The following is a 22589-nucleotide window of genomic DNA, read 5'->3' as shown; positions in this document are numbered from 1 at the left end:
GGGAACTCAGGTCCCTTTACCTACCTGAGCCTCTGTTTTCCAATTTGTAGAATGGATCCATTGTCCCATCCTCCTGTGGCCCATTCCCTATCCTTTTCAGGACTCTGCTCAAATGTTACCTTTACAGGAAAGCCATCTTTTTGTTTTAGTTGTTTCTACTGCACATTTTCTTTCTGACATATTCTATATAGTTCACTTATTTATCTTGTTTAAACGTTTTCCTATTAGGATAAAAATTCCAAGAGATTTTTGACTCTTTCGTTGAGTGCTATATCCACAGTGCTTAGAACAGGGCCAGGCACACCCTGGGAGTCAAACCGGTGTTTGTTGAACGACCGAGGGAACCGTGAGGGGGTTAGAGATGGTTTCTGCAGAATGCTCAGACCAGTGAGCATCTGGACTCCCACACGGGGCAGCTAGGGTCAGTTCTGTGGGCTCATCCTAGGGACATTCAGATGAACCCCGAGGTGGCCGCAAGCCGGACAGAACTGCTTTCCCGCCAGCAGCATCATGGATGGCTGAGAGCACGCGGTTTCTTGGATTCTAAGCCCTCCCACCCCGGAGGCCTCTGATCCGAAAGGCCCCGCCCCCCACCCCCCCACGCCCCCCCCCCTTGGGTCCCCCAGCCCCGCCCCCAGGCGCCAGCCCCTCTCCCCGCCCCCGCTCCGGTGGTAGGCCCACCCCCGACCCAGGGCCCACCCTGGCCCCGCCCCGCGCGTGCTCACTGGTGCACTTCTTGACGTGGCTGCCCTTCTTGAGCGCGTGGCGGCTCAGCTTGCAATGGAAGTTGTCCTCCCAGAACTCGGCAAACCAGATGTTGCGCCGGTTGTTGTCCAGCGTGCGGCTGGAGAAGTAGCGGTCGAAGCCTGCCAGGGAACCAGGACGTCAGGGCCTCGCGCCCCGCCTTCCCCACCTGCCCCCAGCCCTCCCCGCTTCCACTCCCCCCCACCCCAGGTTTAGAGATGGCCCAGGCAGAGGGAGAGAGGAAGGGAAGAGCACAGCCTCTGATCCAGGGCCCCGCCAGAAAAAACAAAATGTGGAGCGTTTCATTTCATTCAAAATGAAAAGAGCTGTATTAAGTCCCAGGGGAAGCATGTGTAGAATGCACATTGCTTCTGCTGCCTTTATGGAAGAGAAGTGTGCGGTGAGGATGCTTCATGCTTGGCCTTTTAACCACCAAAATGCTAATATCGGGCCTCTTTGAGAAGGAGCCACCTGGGGGTCCTGAGATTAGAGCAGAGAGGCTGGTGGGGGTGGTGACCAAGGCTGGGAGCACCTGCGCTCTCTGGTTGGGAAGAGGAGACCAAACAAGAGAGGGTAGGGGATGACCCAGGTCACACAGCAAGACCAGGAAGGGCCTGGATCTTCTGTCTTCGAGTCCAGAACTTCTCCATCGATGACAGACACGGCTTCCTCCTCCAGATGTTCCAAAGGGGACTCACCGCCTCTGCTCTAAGCCCAGAAAACCTCACCCCAAGGCGGGCAGGCTGGCGAGTGAAAAGTGCCTGCTCTCTCCCACCCAGTGCCCCTTCTACATCCATGACCGTTCCCAGGAACATGCATCATTGACCGAGCTGCTGGGGGTGGGCCGGAAGGCCTGAAAGTTCAGTAGGGTCCACACTAGGGCAGGGTTCAAGTGGGGGCTCTGTGACTGTGGGAGCTGTAGGAGAATGCTGACATTGGTGAGGGACTGGGCGAGGGCAGGCTTTCCCAGCCTTGGCGTTTCTGATGCTTAGGGCTGGATCATTATGTGTTGTGGGGGGCAGGATGTCGAGCAGCATCACTCCCTCGTTGTGACAACCAAAAATGTCTCCAGACTTTGTCATATGTCCCTTGGGGGTCACATCGCCCCCTGGATGAGAACCACTGCTCAAAGTCTTCTCTAGTATCGCAGAGAGAAAAGGGACTTGTCAGACAAGTATGCCACTTAATAGCCACTATATGTCGCTCCATCTCTCTGAGCCTTAATGTATTCATTTACTAAATGTGGAAAAAAGTGTCTTATGGGGTCGCTGGAAAGACTAAACGAGATGTCTCCCAGTAGCCACAGTCACTACTGTTTTGTGTTTATTATGGCTCGAGGCTGAGAAGGGTAATATGGGAACTTCTGCGGCCTCTACCTCCGGGTAAAGGGAGTACGCTGCCTGTGACCTTGAGCAAGGGCCTCCCGTGCTCAGGCCTTGGTCTCTCAGAAAGTTCCGTAGAGACGGATGTCTGCAGGCCTTCCCAGCAACATCAATGCTGGCCTCTATTTAACGAAGCAGGAGCAGGGGAGAAGGCCCTGGGAGCCTGTCTCCCCTGTGGTGAGGACAGGGAGGTCCCTGCCAAATTGGGCCACTAATGGGAACTTCACACCTCACTCACAGCGAGGTTCCGGCCAGAGCAGACCAGTCCTACCCAGGGTGACTGTGGGTTCTGCCCCAAGAGGAAGGGATGCCAGACAGGATAGACCCAACCCCGACACCACCGAGGGCCTGCCAGACCCGGGCAGGGCCTGCAGGGAGAACCTGGCACATCACCTTCTTCTTGTCTCCTGCTGGCAGCTCCCAGGCCCTTCTGACAGAGGACATGCCCCAGGCAGGGCGAGGGCCTTGGCTCTCGGTCCCAGATGGGAGAAGGGATGGAAGGGTGTGGAGATGAAGGAAAAGTCCTTGATAAATAAGCTTCCTGTATGTGCCACACACCTCCCACACCTGAAAATATCTGAGAAGGGAGAAGAAAGCTCCTGAATCTGGATTTGAATCCTGCTGGGTCGAGTGTAACTGGTAAGGCCACCCAGCCTCGAGCATCAGCACAGAGAGGGTGTGGGCCAAGGAAGAGGAAAGACAGGATGCAGGAAGATGAGGAGTGGGCGAGGAATGGAGTAGGGGGACAGTAAGAAGGAACAGCTGGGGAACACACGGACAGTGGGGGCAGGCGGGGGGGGCGCAGTCCGGGGCTGCCGGGCTTACCTCGTACAGACATTCTCTTGGGGAGGATAGTGACAGCACCCTCGGCCACTTCCTCCAGGTCCAGCACGGGTGCGCTCTTGGAGCCCCAGCTGTCCGAGCCCATCCAGAAGAAGTGGCCAGTCTGGTTGGCCTTCCGCGCGGCCTCTAGCACACGCCTGTGGGAACACACACCAGCCCAGCCCAGCCGTGTCTGCCCCTGCCACTGCCCCGCCCTGGCCACCCCTGTTTGCGGGGGCCCTTGGCTGAACCCCCCCAGGCACACACATGTCCCCCGAATAGCCAATGCCTGTTCCCCCAGGCCCATGGTTCCTCCGGCCCCTGGCCCACACTTTTCTCTAGGCCCAGGGTGCTCCCCCACACCCACTCCTGCCCCTAGGGCCACATCTGTCCTCGTAAGACCATACCTGTTTCCCTAGGTGCGTGCGCACCCCGGATCTGACTCAGGCCCCCAGCACTACACCTGCTCAGTCTGTGTCCTCAGGTTCATGCCACCCTGGCCCTAATCCCACAGCCACATCTGGTTTCCTTCTCACATTTATATGTGTGCACGCACACACGCGCGCACACACACACACACACATACCTGTCTACACGGTTACCCCTCCGCTCTCGCTGCTCCCCTCCCAGCAGAGCCCTCTCCACCCCATCTCTTTCTGGGCCAAAAGCCTAGGGCCTCTGAAGAGCTGCTTCCCACACCCTCCTGGATGGATGAAAGGGTGCGAGGCAGGTGCTCACCCCCTCCACAGTCCTACTGTGACAGCAGTTGTCATCAAATCAGGGACCCGAGAGCCCAGCACAGAGCGGCGCCCACAGGAGGCACTCAGGGAGGAGAAAACCAGCGAGGACTGGGCAGAATTCCCCCAACCCGGCTCCTCCCATGGGGGGGTGGGGGAAGGGGAGACTGGAACACAGAGGAGGCAAGCACCTTGCTCAGGATCACACAGCAGGCAAGAGGCTGTGCTACTAGAAACTGGGACACAGCCACCAGGGCTCAGGAGCGGCTGCTGAGCCGGGGCAGGGGCGGGACAGCCTGGGGCTGTCAGGGAGAAACAGGTTTCCAGGCCCCAGAGCCCACGCCTTCCCTCCTCCAGTAGCTCCTGACTCTTGACGATCCCAGACCCCTCAAATCTATTGCAGCTCCCCGCCCAGGGCACAAAAATCGGGGCGGGGCGGGGGGGGGGCTGTTCCCAGAAGCCACACCCACAGCCCTATAAATACCCACTTGCATCTGGCCAGCCAGAGCTGACCAGAGCTCCCAGGCCTCCCTCCCTGCAAAGTCACCTGGGTTTATTTTTACTTCTGTTTGCTTCTGAAAATGCACTGGATTTCCAGAAACGCCTCTGCCCCCCCCCCCCCACTTCCTGCTGCCAGTTCCCTCTGGAGTCAGTCCCTCCCCTAGGTGCCTCTTGTCTAGGACATGAGGCCCAGTGCCTTCATCCTCCCCTCCCAGCACATGGGTCCATCTGAGCTAAGCAGCAGGCCTGGAGCGGGGCGCACCTCTGGGTGGGGGGTGGGATTTGAGTGCCGGGCTTTGGGGGTGGGGTGGGGACAGGAGTGCAGGGACCGGTGATTTAAGTGAGGGAAAGGACTTCTGAAGGGGCCCTCCTGCTCCAGGAGCTGGCAGACCTTTGGGCAACAGGAATGTCCTGAGGCAGAATGTAGGGGGCCTGTAAACCTTGAGGGGGTCAGGAGCAGCCCCTGGGCTCAGTAGCCTCTGACTCCCCCTTCCCAGCCTTTCGCTGCCTGAGACACCGTCCTTAGAGCTGGTCTTGTTGGCTTTTGTGGCCTTAATGATCTTCCAGAACTTCCCACTCCATCCCTGCAGGGACCTGGCAATGTCTCCAGGGGGAGATAAGTTTTGCTGCAACTCAGGTCCAGGATGGGGTCTTTACCAAGTGGGGAAAGTGCTGGAAAGAATGGGACTCGGATGGACACTGGTTAGCAACAGGGAGGGAGACACATGGGGGCAGGGGCAGACAGGCAGCTTTGGCTGGGCTGGAGGGCAGGGGAGGCCGGGGGCACAGCAGGCTTGACACCTCAGGCCAGCCAGCTGAGGGAGGAGGTCTGGGGAGGACCATATCTACTGTCTTATCCTTCTCTGCAAGTGCAGGGGTTGTGTCTCTGACGCCCCTCACACTGGGGCTCCCTGAGGGCAGGGCTGTGTCTCCCCTCAGACTAGGGCTCCCTGAGGGCAGGGCTGTGTCTCCCCCAACTCAGACTGGGGCTCCCTGAGGGCAGGGCTGTGTCTCCCCTCAGACTGGGGCTCCCTGAGGGCAGGGCTATGTCTCCCCCAACTCAGACTGGGGCTCCCTGAGGGCAGGGCTGTGTCCCCCTCAGACTGGGGCTCCCTGAGGGCAGGGCTGTGTCTCCCCTCAGACTAGGGCTCCCTGAGGGCAGGGTTGTGTCTCCCCCAACTCAGACTGGGGCTCCCTGAGGGCAGGGCTGTGTCTCCCCTCAGACTGGGGCTCCCTGAGGGCAGGGTTGTGTCTCCCCCAACTCAGACTGGGGCTCCCTGAGGACAGGGCTGTGTCCCCCCTCAGACTGGAGCTCCCTGAGGGCAGGACTGTATCTCCCCCCTCAGACTGGGGCTCCCTGAGGGCAGGACTGTATCTCCCCCCTCAGACTGGGGCTCCCTGAGGGCAGGGCTGTGTCTCCCCTCAGACTGGGGCTCCCTGAGGGCAGGGTTGTGTCTCCCCCAACTCAGACTGGGGCTCCCTGAGGACAGGGCTGTGTCCCCCCTCAGACTGGAGCTCCCTGAGGGCAGGACTGTATCTCCCCCCTCAGACTGGGGCTCCCTGAGGCAGGGCTGTGTCTCCCCCCTCAGACTGGGGCTCCCTGAGGGCAGGGCTATGTCTCCCCCTCAGACTGGGGCTCCCTGAGGGCAGAGCTGTGTCTCCCCCTCAGACTGGGGCTCCCTGAGGGCAGGGCTGTGTCTACCCCTCAGACTGAGGCTCCCTGAGGCAGGACTGTGTCTCCCCTCAGACTAGGGCTCCCTGAGCTCAGAGCTTGTGTCTCTCCCCGCCGAACAGGACAATGGCGGACGCCTGGCCCATCTTGGCTCTGACATCAGTCTGAGAGGTAGTAGCAGGGGAAGAGGCAGGAGGAAGGAAAGTGGGTTAAGATGGGTGCTTTTCAGTGCACCCGAGCTTCTGACTCAGGGCCAGAAGCAGACGTGCAGAGAGCTGGGCTGGCCCAGCATTTGCACTGCATGGTCCTGGCACCCAAAAGTCCACCTGTTTCCTCTGCACATGCAGAGACTGAGGCCCAGGGAGGGGACGACACTGCCCACCGTGAGTGTGTACCCAAGCCGGGACTGGACCCACAGCCCAGGCCTCTTCCCACTACTCCAAGCTTTGCCAAAGAGGGGAGCCAGGGGCTGACAGGGGCTCTGCATGCCCTGGGCACCTGCTGCATGCCGGACTCGGCTCGAAGCCCTTTATGCACATTCCTGCATTCAGTTCTCAAATAACACTATCAGGCAGGCATCCTTAGGTGCCCCCACCTTTTTTTAAAGCACAAAAGAGGCACAGAGAGGTTGAGAAACTTGCCTCAGGTCACACAGCTAGGAGGAGGGAGAGCAGGATTAGAACCTAGGTGCTTTGGCTGAAAGCCCAGGGCCTTAGCCCCACTGTTAAAGTACCTGCTTACCATCCCCAGTTGGTAGAATGGATGCAGGAAATGAGGAGGCGGGGGAAGGGGTGCCCATTAGCAGCAGCCTGTGCCCCAACCTGAGGGGTCTCCCACCCCACCTGTCTGGATCCTACAGTGGGGTCGGGCTTGTCTAGGAAGGTCTCCAGCAGGACCCATAGCTCTCCCCATGACCGGCTCCCAATCCCCTCCCAGCTGCGGCCTGATCTCACCTGATGTCATCCTCATTGGCAAAGATGATGACCGCCCTGGCGTTTGAGGTCTCCAGGAGGCGCCGGATGATCTTGTCAAACTCCCCCGGCTTAGGTTCCCGCGGTATCTTCACCGACTGAGCGATGCACACGCCCCCTGTGGGAAGGGGCGCCAGTCAGCCCCGGGGGAAGCTGGGCAGCGCCAGTCTCTCCCTGTCTCACCCCACGCCCCCCAACACACACTCCCTCCAGGAGACGGAGGCCAGGGGCTGCCCACGGCCCCCCACCCAGACTCCTAGCTCCCACGTCCTGATCTCCAGGCCCAGACTGGAGAACAGCCACGGTACAACTCAGGATTCCACCACTCACCAGCTGGATGACCCTGGGCATGTCACTTCAGTTCTCTGTGCCTCAGTACCCCCCTATATAAAACAGAGGCTTCCAGCAAGAGGCAATACAGCATCCTGTTTAGGAGCTAGACGGCCCGCGTTTAAATCTCAGCTCTGCTACTTACTGCTGTGTGACCTCAGGGTGGTTACTGAGCCTCTCTGTGCCTCAAATACATCATCTATAAAGTGAAGATAATACTACTTACTTCACAGGGTCGTTACAAAGCTAAGCGAGTTAGTGCACATAAATACAAGAATATCTGGCACACAGGGAGTACTTAGTAAATGATGGTTATTTTCATTGAAACCACCTCATAAGTTTTTTTTGGAGGAGTAAATCTGAGAAGAGAGCAAGTTGCCCACCCTGGGCTATCAGCACACCATGCACCCACATCCACACACACCTCCCAGGGCTCTTGTCCCCGGATCACGTGCTCAGCAACAGGCCCCTTGACAAGAGCCCTGCGCACAGCTGCTGACTCACACCCGTCCATCTCAGGCCCATCGCTCCACGTCGTCCTAGGCTCTCCTTTCCGAGGTCTTCAGTAGGTGGGGCTCCCCAGCTCCCACAGCGTGCCTTGACGCCTCTACCCCCAGTCCCAGTTCAAGAGCCCCCAGGAAAACCATTCTAACGGAGTGCTCCAGGTGGGGTGACCAGAGGAGTTCTGAAGGGGTCGGGGGGTCTTTGGGAGCCCTCCCGTCTCTCCTCCTCTGGCCCACTGCCACCTAGGTGGCTCCTGGAGGAGGGGCCCGGGGCCAGGGCCTGACTATCTCTTGAGCTCATTCCCCTACAAGAAGCCCAGCCCCCAGGCCATTGGAAGCATCCAGAACTCAGAGTCAATACCTCGAGGGCCAGATTCACACCCAGGCTGTGGGGCTCACAGAAACCCTGGGAGCACCTTAGACTTCACCCAGCCAGTTCCTAGCCTTAGGCATGCATCCAGTGCGGGCGGGGGACAGGTGTCCTCCGTGCACTGAAATCCCAGCTGACCTCCTGGTACAAAAGCACTTGAGGAGTACTGTTGCTGTTATCAACAGCCCTGGACAGACGAGGACCCTAGAGAGGAGAAGTAGCTTGCCCAAAGCCACACAGTCCCCTGCCCCTACTGCAATACAGAGCAGGGAGCCTCCCTGGATTAAGAACCCCAGCGCCCCAGGTGGCAGAGTCAGGGCTCAGCTGATAGAAAAGCATGGGGGATTATTCTTAATGAAGCCGATCCTTTATCTAAGACTGTCAGTCTCCTCCGGGTCCTACTCAAAGGTCTCAGCCCAGCTCCACCCCAAACACGATCCCTCGGGGACCCAGCAATGCCTCAAACCATCTACCTCGGTTGGGTACCTGGCTGCTACCTGTGGGCCTCCAAATGGTCTCTTGGCGCATGCTGGGGCCACCTGACGCTCCTGCACAGACTCCATGCCCCTCTGTGGGAGGCCCACCCACCGGCCTCACCAGGAGAAATGCCAACACCCAGCCCCACTCAAGAAGGAGCCTCTACCTTTGGGCAGGGAGGTGGCAACCAGGGAAGGCTGCCCAAAGGCGGTGACCCTGAGCTGAGTCTGAGGGAGTAGGCATACACAGCCAGATAGGGGGCATTCTGGGGAGAAACAAGGTACACCCGCTAGAAGGGGGATTGTTCTATGCCAGGCACCTGCCAGGCCTGGGGCCAAATGACACACACGCACTCACATCCCTGTCCCCAAGAAGTGGACCCTCTGGTTCTCCACGGCTGGCAAAGCAGCCATGGTCCTCTGCCCCCGCCCCTGACTAGAACCCACCTCCCTTACTTTCTGCCTCTTGCAGGCTGGCCAAGCTCCTTGGCTCTCTCCTAAGGCACCAAAGAAGTCCCAAGCACTAGAGAAGACCAGGGCCACCAGAAGATCCCAGGGAAGGGAGAGAAGGAGGCAGGGTCCTTGGGCAGGACTGGTCTCTCCAGACGCGGGTCCCACAGAGAGAGCCAAGGGGAGCCCTTCTGTTGCCCACAGCGCTGGCCTTGCCCTAATGGCGGCTGGGCAGACGCTCAGCTTCTGGCTAAACCCTCCATATGGTTCCTTTCCAGTTAGAAAGTGGGCCAATTGTGACATTTCCCCCCCATCTGGAGAGACAGATGGACAAGGGGAAGCGGCTGGACGGGGGGCGGGGGGGGGGGGGGGGGGGGGGCGGGCGGGCGGCCGGGGGGGGGGGGGGGGGGGGGGGGTGAGGATGAGCCACCTGGCTCCAGGAGGGAAGAGGGGGGCCAGGGGCAGAAGGGAGGGAAGCAGGGAATGGGAGTTAATTGTCCTCCAACGGGAAGAAACTTGCAGATCAGGTTTTATTTCTGGGCCATGCCCCCCTAGGAGGATCCGCGGGGGTGGTCCCGGCCCCCCAGCCCCACTGACAGCCCCGGGCATATCTTGCACATTTCTTTTCTCTGGGGAGAAGAAGAATTAAATGACCACAGCTCCGTCAGCTAGAATGTGAGTGAGCCTCGAGGTACCTGAGACAGGAGTACCGTCTGAGCAGGGTACTCTTACAACCACAAGAGGAGGAGGCGACTGGAGGGGAGTTTGGGGGGTTCGGCAGAGCTCGAAAACACCAGGGAACGGTTTAAGAAGCATCTACTGCGTGTTGAATATAACTCTGCAAATCTTACATGGATTCATTCAACTGGGGTGTCATCGGCACATCTCCAAGTTCTAGACGAAGAAACTGAGGCACAGAGAGGTTAAGGGGCTTCCCAAGGTCACGCAGATAGCCAGGGGTAGGGTGGGGGTTTAAACACAGGCCGTCTGGCTCCCACAGCCACCCCTTCAGCCAGTCCATTGTGCCATGGCTCAGGCCACGTGGGGAAGGGGTTGGGGAACAAGGTCAAGGAAACACCTGCGGCCTGTAGACATGGGCACATCTGGGCACACGGCCTGCTCTGGAGGAAGTGCCCACTGCTGTCACTGCCCTGAGGTGAGAAGCCAAGTACCCACAGGATCCCGGTGCACTGTGGCCCAAATGTCAGCCTGGCTGCTCAGGGACCCCAGAATAGGGATTAAGCGGCTGGTTCACCAGGGCCTCTGCTGGTGTAACACGAGCTCCCAGTAGCGAGTAGCACAGCCTCTACCTTAGCTGCCCTCCCGGCCCCCGCTGCAGCCAGAGAGGACCGGAACAGCCCCCGAGGGCCCAGCATTTACTGAAGCAGCCCCTGCAAGCCTGGCAGGGAGTCCTCACACCTCCCAGGGCAGGGGCTAATAGTCCCATCTTACAGATGAGGGCTGAGGCTCAGACGTGCTGGGTAGCCCCCCGGAGGTCACACAGCCCGTAGTGGGACTGCAATCGGGGTCTGTGTCCAGACCCTCTCTCAGGCAGAGAAAGAAAAGGCCTGGGTCACTGGGTCTCTGCGGACGCCTACTTCCTGCAGCCCCCAATCACACGCCAAGCCCGCCAGCCCTCTTGCCCGCCATCCCAGCCGCTGCAGATCCATCGCCATCACTGTGGGGGCTGTGGCTAATACCGCCTGGGATGCCTTTTGCAAACCTCTCTAGCAGGGAGGGCGCCCTTCTCTGCACCCCTACTCCTTTCGCCCTGTGCCCTCTCACTTTGGATAAAATACGGACAGTAAACAGAATTGAATTAAACCTAAGGAACAAGGAACAAGCCTACTCCCTATCTCCCCTCAGAAGCTAGAACCTTCTACCTCTCTCAGACTCCAGGCACAGGATCATAAGAAGGCAAGGGGCATGGAGGAGTCTGGGGGTCCTCTGGAGCCCCCCTTAGCAAGCCCCTCACTCCACACCCCAACCTCCCAGCCCCCCAGTGAGCACCCAGCTGCCAGCTGCAAGCTCTGCTGTCCACCAGGTCAGTGCGTCCACTCGCAGGACCATGGGCACGAAGCCACAGCCACTTGCCAAGCACATCTGAGCACATGGACGCGTAGGGACCTCAGAGATCTCCGGGCCCACGCTGGGCAAGGAGCGAGGAGAAGGAGGCCGGACAGGAGCCGCCCTTTGGCCAGGGGCACGCGGCAGCTGGGGCAAAGACCACCTCCAGCTGAGGCTCTCGCCCCGGCACCAGGGGGTTTCAAATCGGGGCCAGCCCTCTGTGGCTTCTGGCCTGTGTTGTCACAGCGCCAACTGAACAAGCAGTGAACGCTGGGGCATCCCCTCACCTCCCTGGGCCCCACCTCCCACGCCCTCCCTCCCCCAGCCCTGCAGTGAGGGCCCAGCCCGCCCTCTCTCCACACCTTCCCCTCCCACTGGTCAAAACGGACGAGGATGATCCCAACCCTCAAGGCCCTGCTGCTGCTCCCAGAAAGCTGGACCATTCAGTGGGGGAGGGTCCACCGAACCCTTTGGAGACCACGTGGCGACATGTAGTAAAGTGGAGTGTGGAGGCACGGCCCCTGTGGGGGCGCAGAACCCGCACGCGGGCCCCAGGAGCCCCACGCAGGCGGGCGCCGCAGCACTGTTTGAAACAGCAAACACACGGAAATGACCTAAATATTTTACAACAGAAGAACGGATAAACTGTGGTGTTTGTACAATGGAAAGAAAACAGCTCTCATGTTTTGGCACAATAAAAATCCTGAGAACCGGAAGTTGATCAAAAAGGCAAATCGCAAAGTGATCTGTCCTGTTTATGAGAAACTTAAAGACCACATGTAATAAGCCTTAGCATATACGGAGATACACATCCATATGAGCAAAAGCCGTGTGAAGGCAGGAGCTCCTGTCCGTTGTACTTGTTGCAACCTCCCCAGTGCCTAGAACAGTGCTGGGCACATAGTAGGTGCTCAATAAACGCATGCTGAATGACTAAGCAAGAGCAAGAAGGGAACCCACCACCTTCAGGGTCGTGGTCACCTCAAGGGAGGGAAGCAAAATAATGAGACCGAGAAGGTCTCCACAGGGCAAGGGGGACGGGGGGGGGGGGGGGAGTTGGCTTCTAGACAATCCGCACTTTCTTTCTTTAAATAATAGTCAGAAGCAAATATGGCAAAATGTCAATGCTTAGTGAACGTGGACCCCAGAACCCAAACCAGACAAAACTCCTGTCACACACAAGCCGCAATGACGGTGTTCTAGGCCTCACGCGGGCTGCCTGATGGAGAACACCGGGACACAGCCCAGCCTCCATTTTTCATCTGTGAAATGGAGCCCCTCAGCCACTCCCAGCCCAGTGGCATCCACAGTGCGCTGGAGGGGAGGAGAGTGGGGTGCCCGCCAGCCTTCTGGCTCCTGAAATCCTATCTTCCCCTCCAGGCACCTGCCCTGACTTGAATGTGGCATAGAGACCCCACTAGCAAAACTCGATCCTGGTTTCCTGTTGTATTCTGTGGTCTCTGAGCCCTTTCCATTTGCGGTCCGATGACCCTTCCGGGTGTTCTTCAGGTCCAGCCGATGTACCTGTGTCAGCGCCTGCCCCCCACTGCACTCCCCAAGGGCAAGGCCGGGTCTGTGCATTGGTGCGTTCATTCATTCAGGCATTCATTCATGCGTTCCCACTCGAGAAGTGCCCTGCTCGGTTCCTGGCACAATCAGATGCTGAGAAATGATAGCAAGGAAGATCCCTCCCTTGGAGCTCACGGTCTAGTTGGGAAAAGCAAGACCAGAAACGAGAGCGATCGGCCGGAGGAGGAGTGCAAGGGGACGGCCCTCCTGGCCGGCAGGAGCACACAGTGGCAGGGGACGGCCCCCTGGGTGCGGGGCCCACTGCCTGCTTCTCCACGCTTCACCATGCTTTGGCCAACACGCCCCGCCTACGTGCTCCCACTGCTTTCCCTTCATGCAGTCAACAAATGTTTACTGAGCTCGTTAGGTGCCTGGTAAGTTCCAGATGCTAGGACGCAGCCGGGAGGAAGCCAGAGCCCCTACCCTCAGACAGCCTACTCGCAGTGGCAGAAAACCTCTTGGAGGCAGAGGAGGAAACCAGCAGGGTGAAGTGAGGGCGGGAGGTGGGGGCGGCATCCCCTCGGCCCACTCTGGTGTGTCCTAGAGGACACGGGGCTCAGGCCAGGCCGTGCAGCTCAGGAGGCAGAGGCCGCTTTGGACTCTGCTCTGACTTTTCCCTAGGAGCTGCTGCCTTGCCTGCGAGCCAGGAATTGAAGACACTTTGGACCTGTAAATCCCACCCTCAAGTGAGAGCTCGCTGCTGAAATGACCTCGTTTTTCTGTCCGCCGCTGCCCGGGATTGTGTGCGCCTGGCTCCCTCCATCAGCACGGACGATCCGGGGAGCTTGTCTGAGGACGGGGACGGGCAGAAACCAGCAGGGCAGGAACGAAGGGGCGCTGCGTTGAGGGACACCCAGGGGGAGTCAGTTAGCCAAACTTCCCACCTGGAGGGGTCTCCCTAATGCCCCAGGGGACTCGGGTTTGCTCACACTGTACCTGCGCCCAGCCTCCTCCTCTCCACACTTCCCTGCCCCCCACCAGATGGCTCTCCCCACTCCACCTGTCTAAATACGCCTTCCCCACCATCCTGCCATCCCCCCAAGCAATCCCCAGATCCCCTGCCTTCACAGCACCCCCCTTGTGGGCTGTGCCCACCCTGGCAGCCAGGGCAGGCAGAGAGAAAAGGCCTCCCACCAGAGCAGCCTGCTTTCAGCCAAGCCCACCCCCATGGTGGGGGCAGTCAGGGACCTGGGCTCTCTGGTTCCTCCCCAGGGGTCTCACCCTCCCGGCTTGGACATCTGTCTCCTCATCCTATTCTCATTCACTCACCAGGAGACCTACCCTTGCCAGGCCCTGAGGAAGGAGCTAAGCGGCTAGCACGCAGGCAGTGGGGTGGGCCCCATGGGGCAGAGTGGCCAGGACAGGGCGCTGCACCCATGGCTCCCCAGGGGGACGCCACAGCCACCCGGTCTCTCTCTAGCACCCAGGGCCCCGGGATCACACTCTACAACCTGGGTGCTGGGCTCCAGACCAGGGAGGAGAAATTTCCCCGCGGCTGAAGCGTGCAGGTGGCCCAGGAAGGCCTGTCCCCTCACAGGGCAGGCAAGCAGCCTCAGGAGGCCAGCACAGACGTGGGCTCCTCTCCGCTTTCTCTTTCTCTTTTCCTTGCTTTTTCTTTTGTTTGTCCTTTTAAATTTAAAAAGGGAGAAAAACAATGAAAAGACAAATCCTGGGAAATCAAGTGGAAAAATCTACATTATGGCAAAATGTGAAGGCAGCAAATTACAACATAGAGAGAAAGGTGGGGGGAGTTAGACAACCCAAGGGGGGCCCCCAGGCTCCCACAGGTTCCCAGCAGAGAGGGGGGGTGGGGGGAAGGCTGGGAGTTACCCTGGACCGTATGGCCACACACATGCACGAGCGCTCACACACACACACGCACACACAGACACACGCATGGCCCTGCCCTTCTTTCCTTCTGCTCCAAAAGCCAGGCCCTCTTCCCAAATCCGCTCTCAGGAAAGGGAGCTACTCAGAGGGGTCAGTGACTAATCCAGTGCTACTTTTGTTTTCAGGCAGCAGACCTTTGGCCTGAGGGGTTTTGAGGTCGGGAAGAGCCCAGGCTCTGAGAGAATGCCCCTGACCCGCGGCAGTTGCAGGCCAAGTAAGGCTGTGGGAGACAGTGAGGATGGGCCCAGACTCCAACCAGCTCTGGTTCCAGCTGGGTCTGGGGCTCCACAGGGGGCTCAAGGCCTCTGGGGTGGCGGGGCACGGGGGAGGGCAGGGGGCAGCTCAGGCCTGGTGCATGGCCACCGTCCCTTTCTGCTCTTGCTCCCGGACCTACTCCCCACTATCTAGTGTCCACTCCAGCCTCCATCTGACACACAGCTCCCTGCCTACAATCCTCTGTGGCTCTGTGTGTGTGTGTGTGTGTGTGTGAGAGAGAGAGAGAGAGAGACAGACAGACAGACAGACAGACAGAGACAGAGAGGGAGACAGAGACAGGGACTCGAGGTCTACAACATCCAGCCTTACCCGGCTCCCTATGAGAACCTGCCATCCGACCACTTCCGCCGCCTCCACGGGCCTTTGCAGAGGCTGCTCCCCCAGCCGGGAGGGCGCCCACCTGGCGCTGCAGTGACCCTCTGCAGCCTTCCCTCACTGGGCCTTGGTTATCTCCTTAGTGTCTGCAACTCCGCTCAGAGCCTCAAGGGGCCCAGCAATCATGCCACACCTGCTCGAGAGACGGGCACTGATTCATCCTTGCTGCATGAATGAGCCACTGAGTACCCGACTGACGGGGGTGGAAGGGGCCAGAGCTGCTAGCACTGGTGTTGGGGCAGAGACTCTGTGGGAATCCAAGGTGGACACCTGCACCTGCTCAAACCCTTTTACCTCCTCTGGGAGCTCCCTTAGCCCTGCAACCCACCATGACCTCCGCTCTGAGCCACCGCCTGGTCACACCGAGTGCCCAGACATCTGTATGCAAAGGCACTGGGTACGCACTTTGCGCCTGGCACCTACTTCATGCCAGGCTCTGGGCTACAAAGATAATCCATTCACAGCATCTGCCCTTGCAGGACGCACTCGTGAACTCCATGCACACGCAGGGGCTGGACATCACACACACCTGGACATCTCTCTCAGTCCTGCCTTGCCTTGAGATTTTACTTCTCCACCTAGATGCAAATTCCTTGCTATGAGCGCTTTGGAAATGTATGTGCAAAAGAAGAACAAGTGAAGGGGCCCCTGGCTGGCTCAGTCGGTAGAGCACGCGACTCTTGATCTTGGGGTCATGAGTTCAAGTCCCACGTTGGGGGTAGAGTTTACTTAAAAAAAAACAACAAAAAGAAGAAGTGAAGAAAAGTATAAGATAGCCATGCAAACTGGCAGGTCCTCAGAGTCTGAAGACAGCAGGGCCAGTTGGAGAAGGGCATGAAGTAGAATATTCACCCTCCCTGCTGTGGCCAGCATGACTCCAGCCCTAGGGAAGTGCTGGGCCCCCTGTGAGAGATTTGGCTGGAGCCAGGAAGACCCAGTACCAAGGGACTGGGAGGGGAAGACAGTCCCCCGGTTTCCCACCTGGAGGTGCCTCCCTATCGCACTCCACCAAAGGTTTGTGCAAAGCATGAGTATTGCACCTGCTTCAGCTCCCTCCGCCCCTCCATCCCCAGGCAGAGCATGCTGGCTTCACGGCTGACTCACCGTGTGACTTCGGACAAGTCACTTAGCCTCTCTGAGCATCAGACTTTCCAACTGCAACATGGGAAAGGACTTAAAGAAGCCACACGGGGTGGAGTTGGAGTGAGGGTCAAGTGCGGTGGAGTCTGTGAAGGCCTGGGTTTGCCTCCTGGAGCCAAGGCCTCCGCGGAACAGGTGAGGCGAGTAGGCGTAGGAGCTGCTCATGCAGGAGGGCAGGAGCCGGGAAGACAGAGACCTCCTCACCCAGCCCGGGCCAGGACCCAGCCCCAGTGAGGTATGCTCTGGGGACCAGGGGCACCATGCTAAACCAGGAACTGTCCCCAGAGATGGGGAGCTGGGCGGAACCCAGGGCCAAAGCGGGGAGGCCCAAGGACTGTCCAGAGCAGAACATGCACGTTTCTCTTCCTGAATAATCTCAGCACCTCCCACCACTCCCAGCCGCCCCCTCCCAACGCACACACATGCACACACAGCAACACACACCCTCACAGATCACATATCACAATCTCACACAACCTCAGGGCCACAGACCCTCACGAGGACACACACAGCCCCACCCATCACAGGCACGAACCGGATGACAACTGTGTGCAGCCTCGCGGCCACCAGGACACACACCTGGCCATCCACGGGCGCCACTCACCCAATCCCACAGCCACGCAAGCTCCCACGGCGACCACACAGCCTCACGTGACCACTCGCCACACCTGGCCCCCCACAGCCACACGGTCATGAAGCTCTGCCTGCCGGCACACGAGTCGTGTGTCCACACGTCCTCGAAGCTGCCAGGCCAGCCGGACCACACCTCGGCACCATTCACACCTACCCTCTGCTACTGGCTCAGAGGGGGGCCTGGCTGGGGAGTGCCGTGGGCGGGGGTTAGTGACTGACGGCGGGGTCCAGCATCCCTGTCATCCAACAACCATTTACCGAGCAGCTTCGGTGGCCCCTCCAACTGAGGCAAATCCTGTCTTCCTGCTGAAACCCTCTCCCTCTGCCTCCACCCCGTGGAGAACAGGCCTGGCTCTGGGGGTGCAGGGGACACAGGCATCAAAGAGCTGTCCTGGTGTGACACCAGGAGAGGCTGAGTGTGGCCACAGCGGGGCCCATGTCTCACTTCACCTACTTGCTTCGTGGTAAAAGCTCCTTTGCCCAACCTCTCCGAACGTCCATTTCTGCGTCTGTAACACGGGATGACATTACCCCCACCCCCAGACACTCAGGGCTGTTGTGAGGACTGAAGGGGTCGCCCCGTGGACAGGCCGGGCCTCCGAGGGGATATCTGGGAGGAGAAGAGGGTGCAGGTTTGGGGGGATTCGTCAGGGCAGCCGTGGGGCTCAGTGCCTCTGAGCTGAGTGCTGCTGTCCCCTCCCAGGAGGCCACTGGGCAGTGGCAGCGTTGTTCAGAGCTGCATTATTCATGGCGCTCAGCTCTGAGCAGAGGGAAATTTGCTGAGTGATCGACCTAATATCTTAACACAAACCCATTTAGGCAAAACACCTTTGAAGCGAGAAAGGCAGGGAAAAAAATAGAAAAGGAAGCAAAGAGGTTTCAAGACAGGTGGTGGTGAGAGGCTGGTTCCTACCCGTCTCCCCCCAGGGCTTCCTCTCCCCAGGAGACCCCTGCCCCGACACAGCCCCCCAGGCCGCACCTTCCCCCACTCTCAGTGGGCAGGGCCGGCATCCTCTGATTGAAGGAATCCTACCCACTTCTCAGATTTGGCTCAGAGCGGGAAGAGTCTGCCCAAGGCTCACACAGCAAGTCAGGGGTCAGCCAGACCCAGGACTGCTGAGTGTTCGCTCAGAGTCCTCTGCTGAGCAGCCCCGCACAGAACAAGACCCCCAGCTCCGGTGACACCCCTTGCCTCCTCGGCCTCAAACTCCACATTCTACCACAGCAGGACCTCTTTCTCCAAGTGAACTCGGACGTTCCCACCCTCAGCCTCAGCCGGTCCCTCTGCCGGAAATACCCTTCCTGCTCCTCTACCCGCCCAACACCGGTAGGGGCTCCCTTTCTCCTCCTCTTCCCCCTGGAAACATGCCAGACTTCTGCCCCAGCCGGAACTCACCGTGCCCACTTAGGCTCGTCTCACACCCTCTCCACCAGCTCGCCGCTCCTCTGCCTGAGCTGGGCCCATTCGGTAACTCCCCTGCTTCAGGGCATGAGGCCTCCCAGCTCTGCCACTTCTTAGCTGGGTGACCTTGGACAAGTTACTTACCTCTCTGGGCCTTATGTCCCTGTACTAGAGTGTGAAGAATAAGGGAATATACGAAAGGTGCTCTGAATGCTGCCAGGCGCACACGCACTCAGTAAGTGTTTATATTGTAATATTATCGTTGGCTTCCCCCATCAGTCCATACGCCCCTTTAAGGGGAGACTGTGTCTTTCTCCTTTCTAACTCCCCGTTTCCAGCAGAGTGCCAAGCACACAGTAGGTACTAACCAACAGTGGTTGAACAGAGCCTCATTTCCAGCAATGTTGTCTGCCTAGGCTCTTCACACCAGACCCCTTGAGAAGAGAAGCCAATGAGGGGCTGGTGGCGGGGACCCCTGTGTGGGGCAGAGGTGTGAAGAAGATGACCTCTGGCCAGCTCCACCCCCACAGCAGGGACGGAGGCTCAGCTGGGCAGGCAGGGGCTGGGGCGAGGGGCTGGCTGCCGGGCCTGCGGTCTGGCCAGGGACGAACAGGCGGCTGCAGGCCGGGATAAAATATTTAGGAGCCCACATCCCCAGGAAGTGGAAACTGACAAGCAAAATGAAATGTTGAGATGTAATTACCCAGGCAGGCCAAGCATGTCTCCCTGCCGGCGGCGGGCTCCCCACCCCCCACCTGCCACAAGCAGCCACTGGGTAATGAAGTCCTCCCGGACCCTCTCCCACACCAGTCCTCGCCCCCTCCTCTTCAGGCTAGGCCAGCAGGAGGGGTGGCAGAACAGCAGGACACGCAGCGAACCGGGGGGCCTTGTCCAGCCCTGGCATTGATCTACCCCAGCAATCCCTTCACCCCACTGGACCTCAGCTTCCTCAGCCAGAAAATGGGGCTGCTGAGCCACGCCTGGGAGGGAGGACCCAGACGGTGAATGTGTACGTGCTCCATTAACTGGCTTCGGCAGAGGACAGCGGAAGGACAGCATTGAGGACAGCAGCGGACACCGGCCTGACCCAGCGTGCCATGAGAGGCTCTCTTGAGGTGCTGGGCTGCCCAGGACTCAGGTTAGTAGAGGCTGATGGACAAAGGTCTGGGCCTGAGGCCCCAGTGTGGGCCCTGAGCTGCAGTGCCCACCTCACCCCAAAAAACTTCCCCAGGCTCTCCCAACACTGTTAGTCCACATCTCGGAGCAGAGAGACAGGGACCCGGACAGGGGCTCCAGGCCTAGATCCTGGGAACAGCCTTGAGTGGGTCTCAGGGGAGCATCCAGGAGCAGGGGAGCTGGGAAAGGGATGCTCAGCTGACCCTCATCCCGCATAGCAGAGCTGAGGGAGGGAGTGCTCCTTTTTGATTGAAACCAGGGCGCAGAGAGGGGCCGTGATTCACCTAAGACAGTCCACACCCACACCGCCCTGGCCCCTCCCCAGGCTGGCACAGTGCTCCTGGGCAGGTCCAGCCTCACCTGGAAGCAGCCAGCTGACCCCTCAGCCATAACCCATTGTGCACCCCCACTCCTGTCAACACCATCTTACCAGACCAGAGCCCCACACCCACACACAAACCTCAGCCTGCCCAGCCCGGCCCACTACCTCCCCACCCAAACTCCAATCCCCTTCCACTACTCCCCTGCCTCAGTGGCTCTCACCTCCCTCAAGGCAAAGTCCAAACTCCTCAGCCCAGTCCCGCCTGAGGCCCTGCACTCTCATCACCCATCTCTCCCCACCTCTAACAGCACCTACAGTTTCCGACACACACCAAGGTGCCCCTCTCTTCCTCCCTTTGCTCAGTCTCTTCTCTCTGCCTTTGTGCCCAATTCCCCTTCCCAAGCTCCTCCTTCAAGTCAGCCCCTGTCCATTCTTGAGGATTCAGTGCATGGCCCACTCCTCCAGGAAGCCTTCATGGGTATCCCTAGGCTCCTTCTTCCTTGGGCACCCATAGCAATCCCAACATCTCCATCACTGAGCTTAGCACAGTGAATGAAATTTATGGGAGATGGCCGCTGCCGGGCTCAGAGCATTCACTGACTAGCAACCACTTACTAAGCACCAGGCGCTGTCCTAGACACTGTGGGTACAACTATGAATAGGACAACCCAGAATCCTGCCCTCATGGAGCTGATAGCCATTTATGAAGTAGACAACAGATGCTGAGGAACGAACTAATTAATTAATTAATTAGGAGTTGGCCTACTGTCCAGAAAGTCTCTTGGCTCCATCTTCAGCTCCTGTCTCCCTGCTTTCCTCTTCTGTCATCCCCCACCCCATCCTGTCTCTTCTCTCTCTCTCTCTCTCTCTCTCTCACACACACACACATACACGCACAGTCCCCCATTATTCCACAGCCCCTTATGTTCATGCAGTGCTCACATGTTCTCTCATTAATTCCTCCCAATCAGCCCATGGCTTAAGTGACCATTTTACAGATAAGGACCCACAAGCCAGAGCCTTGTCTTGGCTGCCTCCACTTTCCTTTCCTCCGGCTTATCTTCCCCTTCTCCTCCACCTTTCCATTTTCCTTTCCAGGACCCAGCGCCAGTGAGGTATGCTCTGGGGACCAGGGGCACCATGCTAAACCAGGAACTGTCCCCAGAGATGGGGAGCTGGGCGGAACCCAGGGCCAAAGTGGGGAGGCCCAGGGATTGTCCAGAGCAGAACATGCACGTTTCTCTTCCTGAATAATGTTATAGTTATATTTTCCTCCCACCTTCTGGGGTGACTGGCAAGTTGCCTCCTCTCTCTGAGCCCATTTCCCTATCTATAAAATGAGGCAAGCAAGGCAGGCTCTGGGAGATGGTAAATGGGGCCCGTGCTTCCCTCTCCCCTACCCCCCTCGGCAGCCGGAACTGTGTCCCTCTCCATCTTCATTCTCCTCCCTCCCTCCCCTCTCCTCTTGCTTGTCACTTGTCCTGCTTCTTTCCCCAATCCCAAAGCCTCCCTTGGGTCCCAAAATGTCTGTAAAATGGTCATTAGCTTTCCTTCTGGCTCATTAAAAATGAGAATTTGCATAGAATATCCATATGATCATTCTGTCTACAGCAAAACGGGACGTGGATATAAGGCACCATGCAAGTCAGGAAGAAAGGGGAGGACAGTCACAATGGGAGGGGGGAGAACCCCAATCAGGAAGAGGCCAAGTGCTCACCACTGGGGTCTCAGGACTCAAAATCAGCCCCCCTCGGGCCCTTTCTTGGCCTTTCTGATGGCTAATTCACCTGTTTTTGTCATTCTTACAATAGCCAGCCAAGTAGGGACTGCAATTATCCCCATTTTACAGGTGGATAAACTGAGAGGCAAAGAGGAAGAGTGGCTGTCCAAAGACACACAGCAAGTCTGTGGCACTCCTGGGGGGCAGCACTCTCTGCCATGGGCCAGGCTCCCCCAACCCACGTAGGCCTGCTGCTCTCCCAGGAAGGCTGCCCTTCCTCACTCTCAGGAGGAAGATGTCAGGAAGAGCCACACCAGTCATGCAGTTCTCCCACCCAGAACACCCTCCTGCTCCTCTGGGACAGGCCCACCTGTCCTTTAACTCTCCTCCCGTCACCCCTCCTCAAGGAAGCCCCCCCTCCCCAAAACAACTGTTTAGCCAGATGCAGAGATTCCTGGAGACAAAAGTGTCCAAACCTCTTCTCCCAGCTATAAACGGCTGGCCCTTGAACAACAGGGGTTTGAACTGTGCAGGTCCACTTGTATGTGGATTTTTCTTGATACAATACAGTGCTGTAAATGTATTTTCTCTTCCTTAGGATTTTCTGGATAACATTTTCTTTTTTCTAGCTTGCTTTATTGGAATAGCACAGTATATACCTATAACATACAAAACACGTGTTAATCAACTGTTTACGTTATCAGTAAAGTTTCCGGTCAACAGGAGGCTATTAATACTTAAGCTTTGAGGGAGTCAAAACTTATATGCAGATGTTCAACTGCGCAGGGTTTGGCATCCCTAACCCTTGTGCTGTGCAAGGATCAACTGTAATTACATTTAGACCTGCCTCATCCCAAAAAGAATTCGTAGCAGTGCCCAGAAATAAATATACTTGGCAAAAAAGAATTTGATAACAGAATCGAGGGAAAGGAACCTGCACCTTACAGATGAGGCCTTGCTCAGCAGCCACAGACTGGCAGAGAACTGGCAGTCTGTTGGGACCAGAGCCAACCTGGATGTCCCCAAATGTCCGGCCTGGGGGGGGGGGGGGGGGGGGGGGG

At 58.3% G+C, this 22589-nt stretch overlaps 1 protein-coding gene across 4 annotated transcripts in view; it reads right to left on the bottom strand.

Moving 5' to 3' along the window:
- The window catches only part of GRM4 (glutamate metabotropic receptor 4), a 117112-nt gene that overhangs the window by 30690 nt on the left and 63833 nt on the right, over positions 1-22589 (bottom strand). For all 4 annotated transcript variants that reach the window (XM_032410003.1, XM_032410004.1, XM_032410001.1 and 1 more), the window contains exons 4-6: positions 6812-6947; positions 2952-3106; positions 726-866 (exon numbers count right to left, since the gene is read on the bottom strand). In XM_032410003.1, coding sequence (XP_032265894.1) covers positions 726-866; positions 2952-3106; positions 6812-6947 — 432 coding nt within the window. The remainder of the gene's footprint in view (positions 1-725; positions 867-2951; positions 3107-6811; positions 6948-22589) is intronic.

The sequence above is a fragment of the Phoca vitulina genome, unplaced genomic scaffold (assembly GCF_004348235.1).
Source record: "Phoca vitulina isolate PV1807 unplaced genomic scaffold, GSC_HSeal_1.0 scaffold11, whole genome shotgun sequence".
Lineage (NCBI taxonomy): Eukaryota > Metazoa > Chordata > Mammalia > Carnivora > Phocidae > Phoca > Phoca vitulina.
The sequence above is the reverse complement of the archived record's forward strand: the minus strand, read 5'-3'. Positions and strand labels throughout refer to the sequence as shown.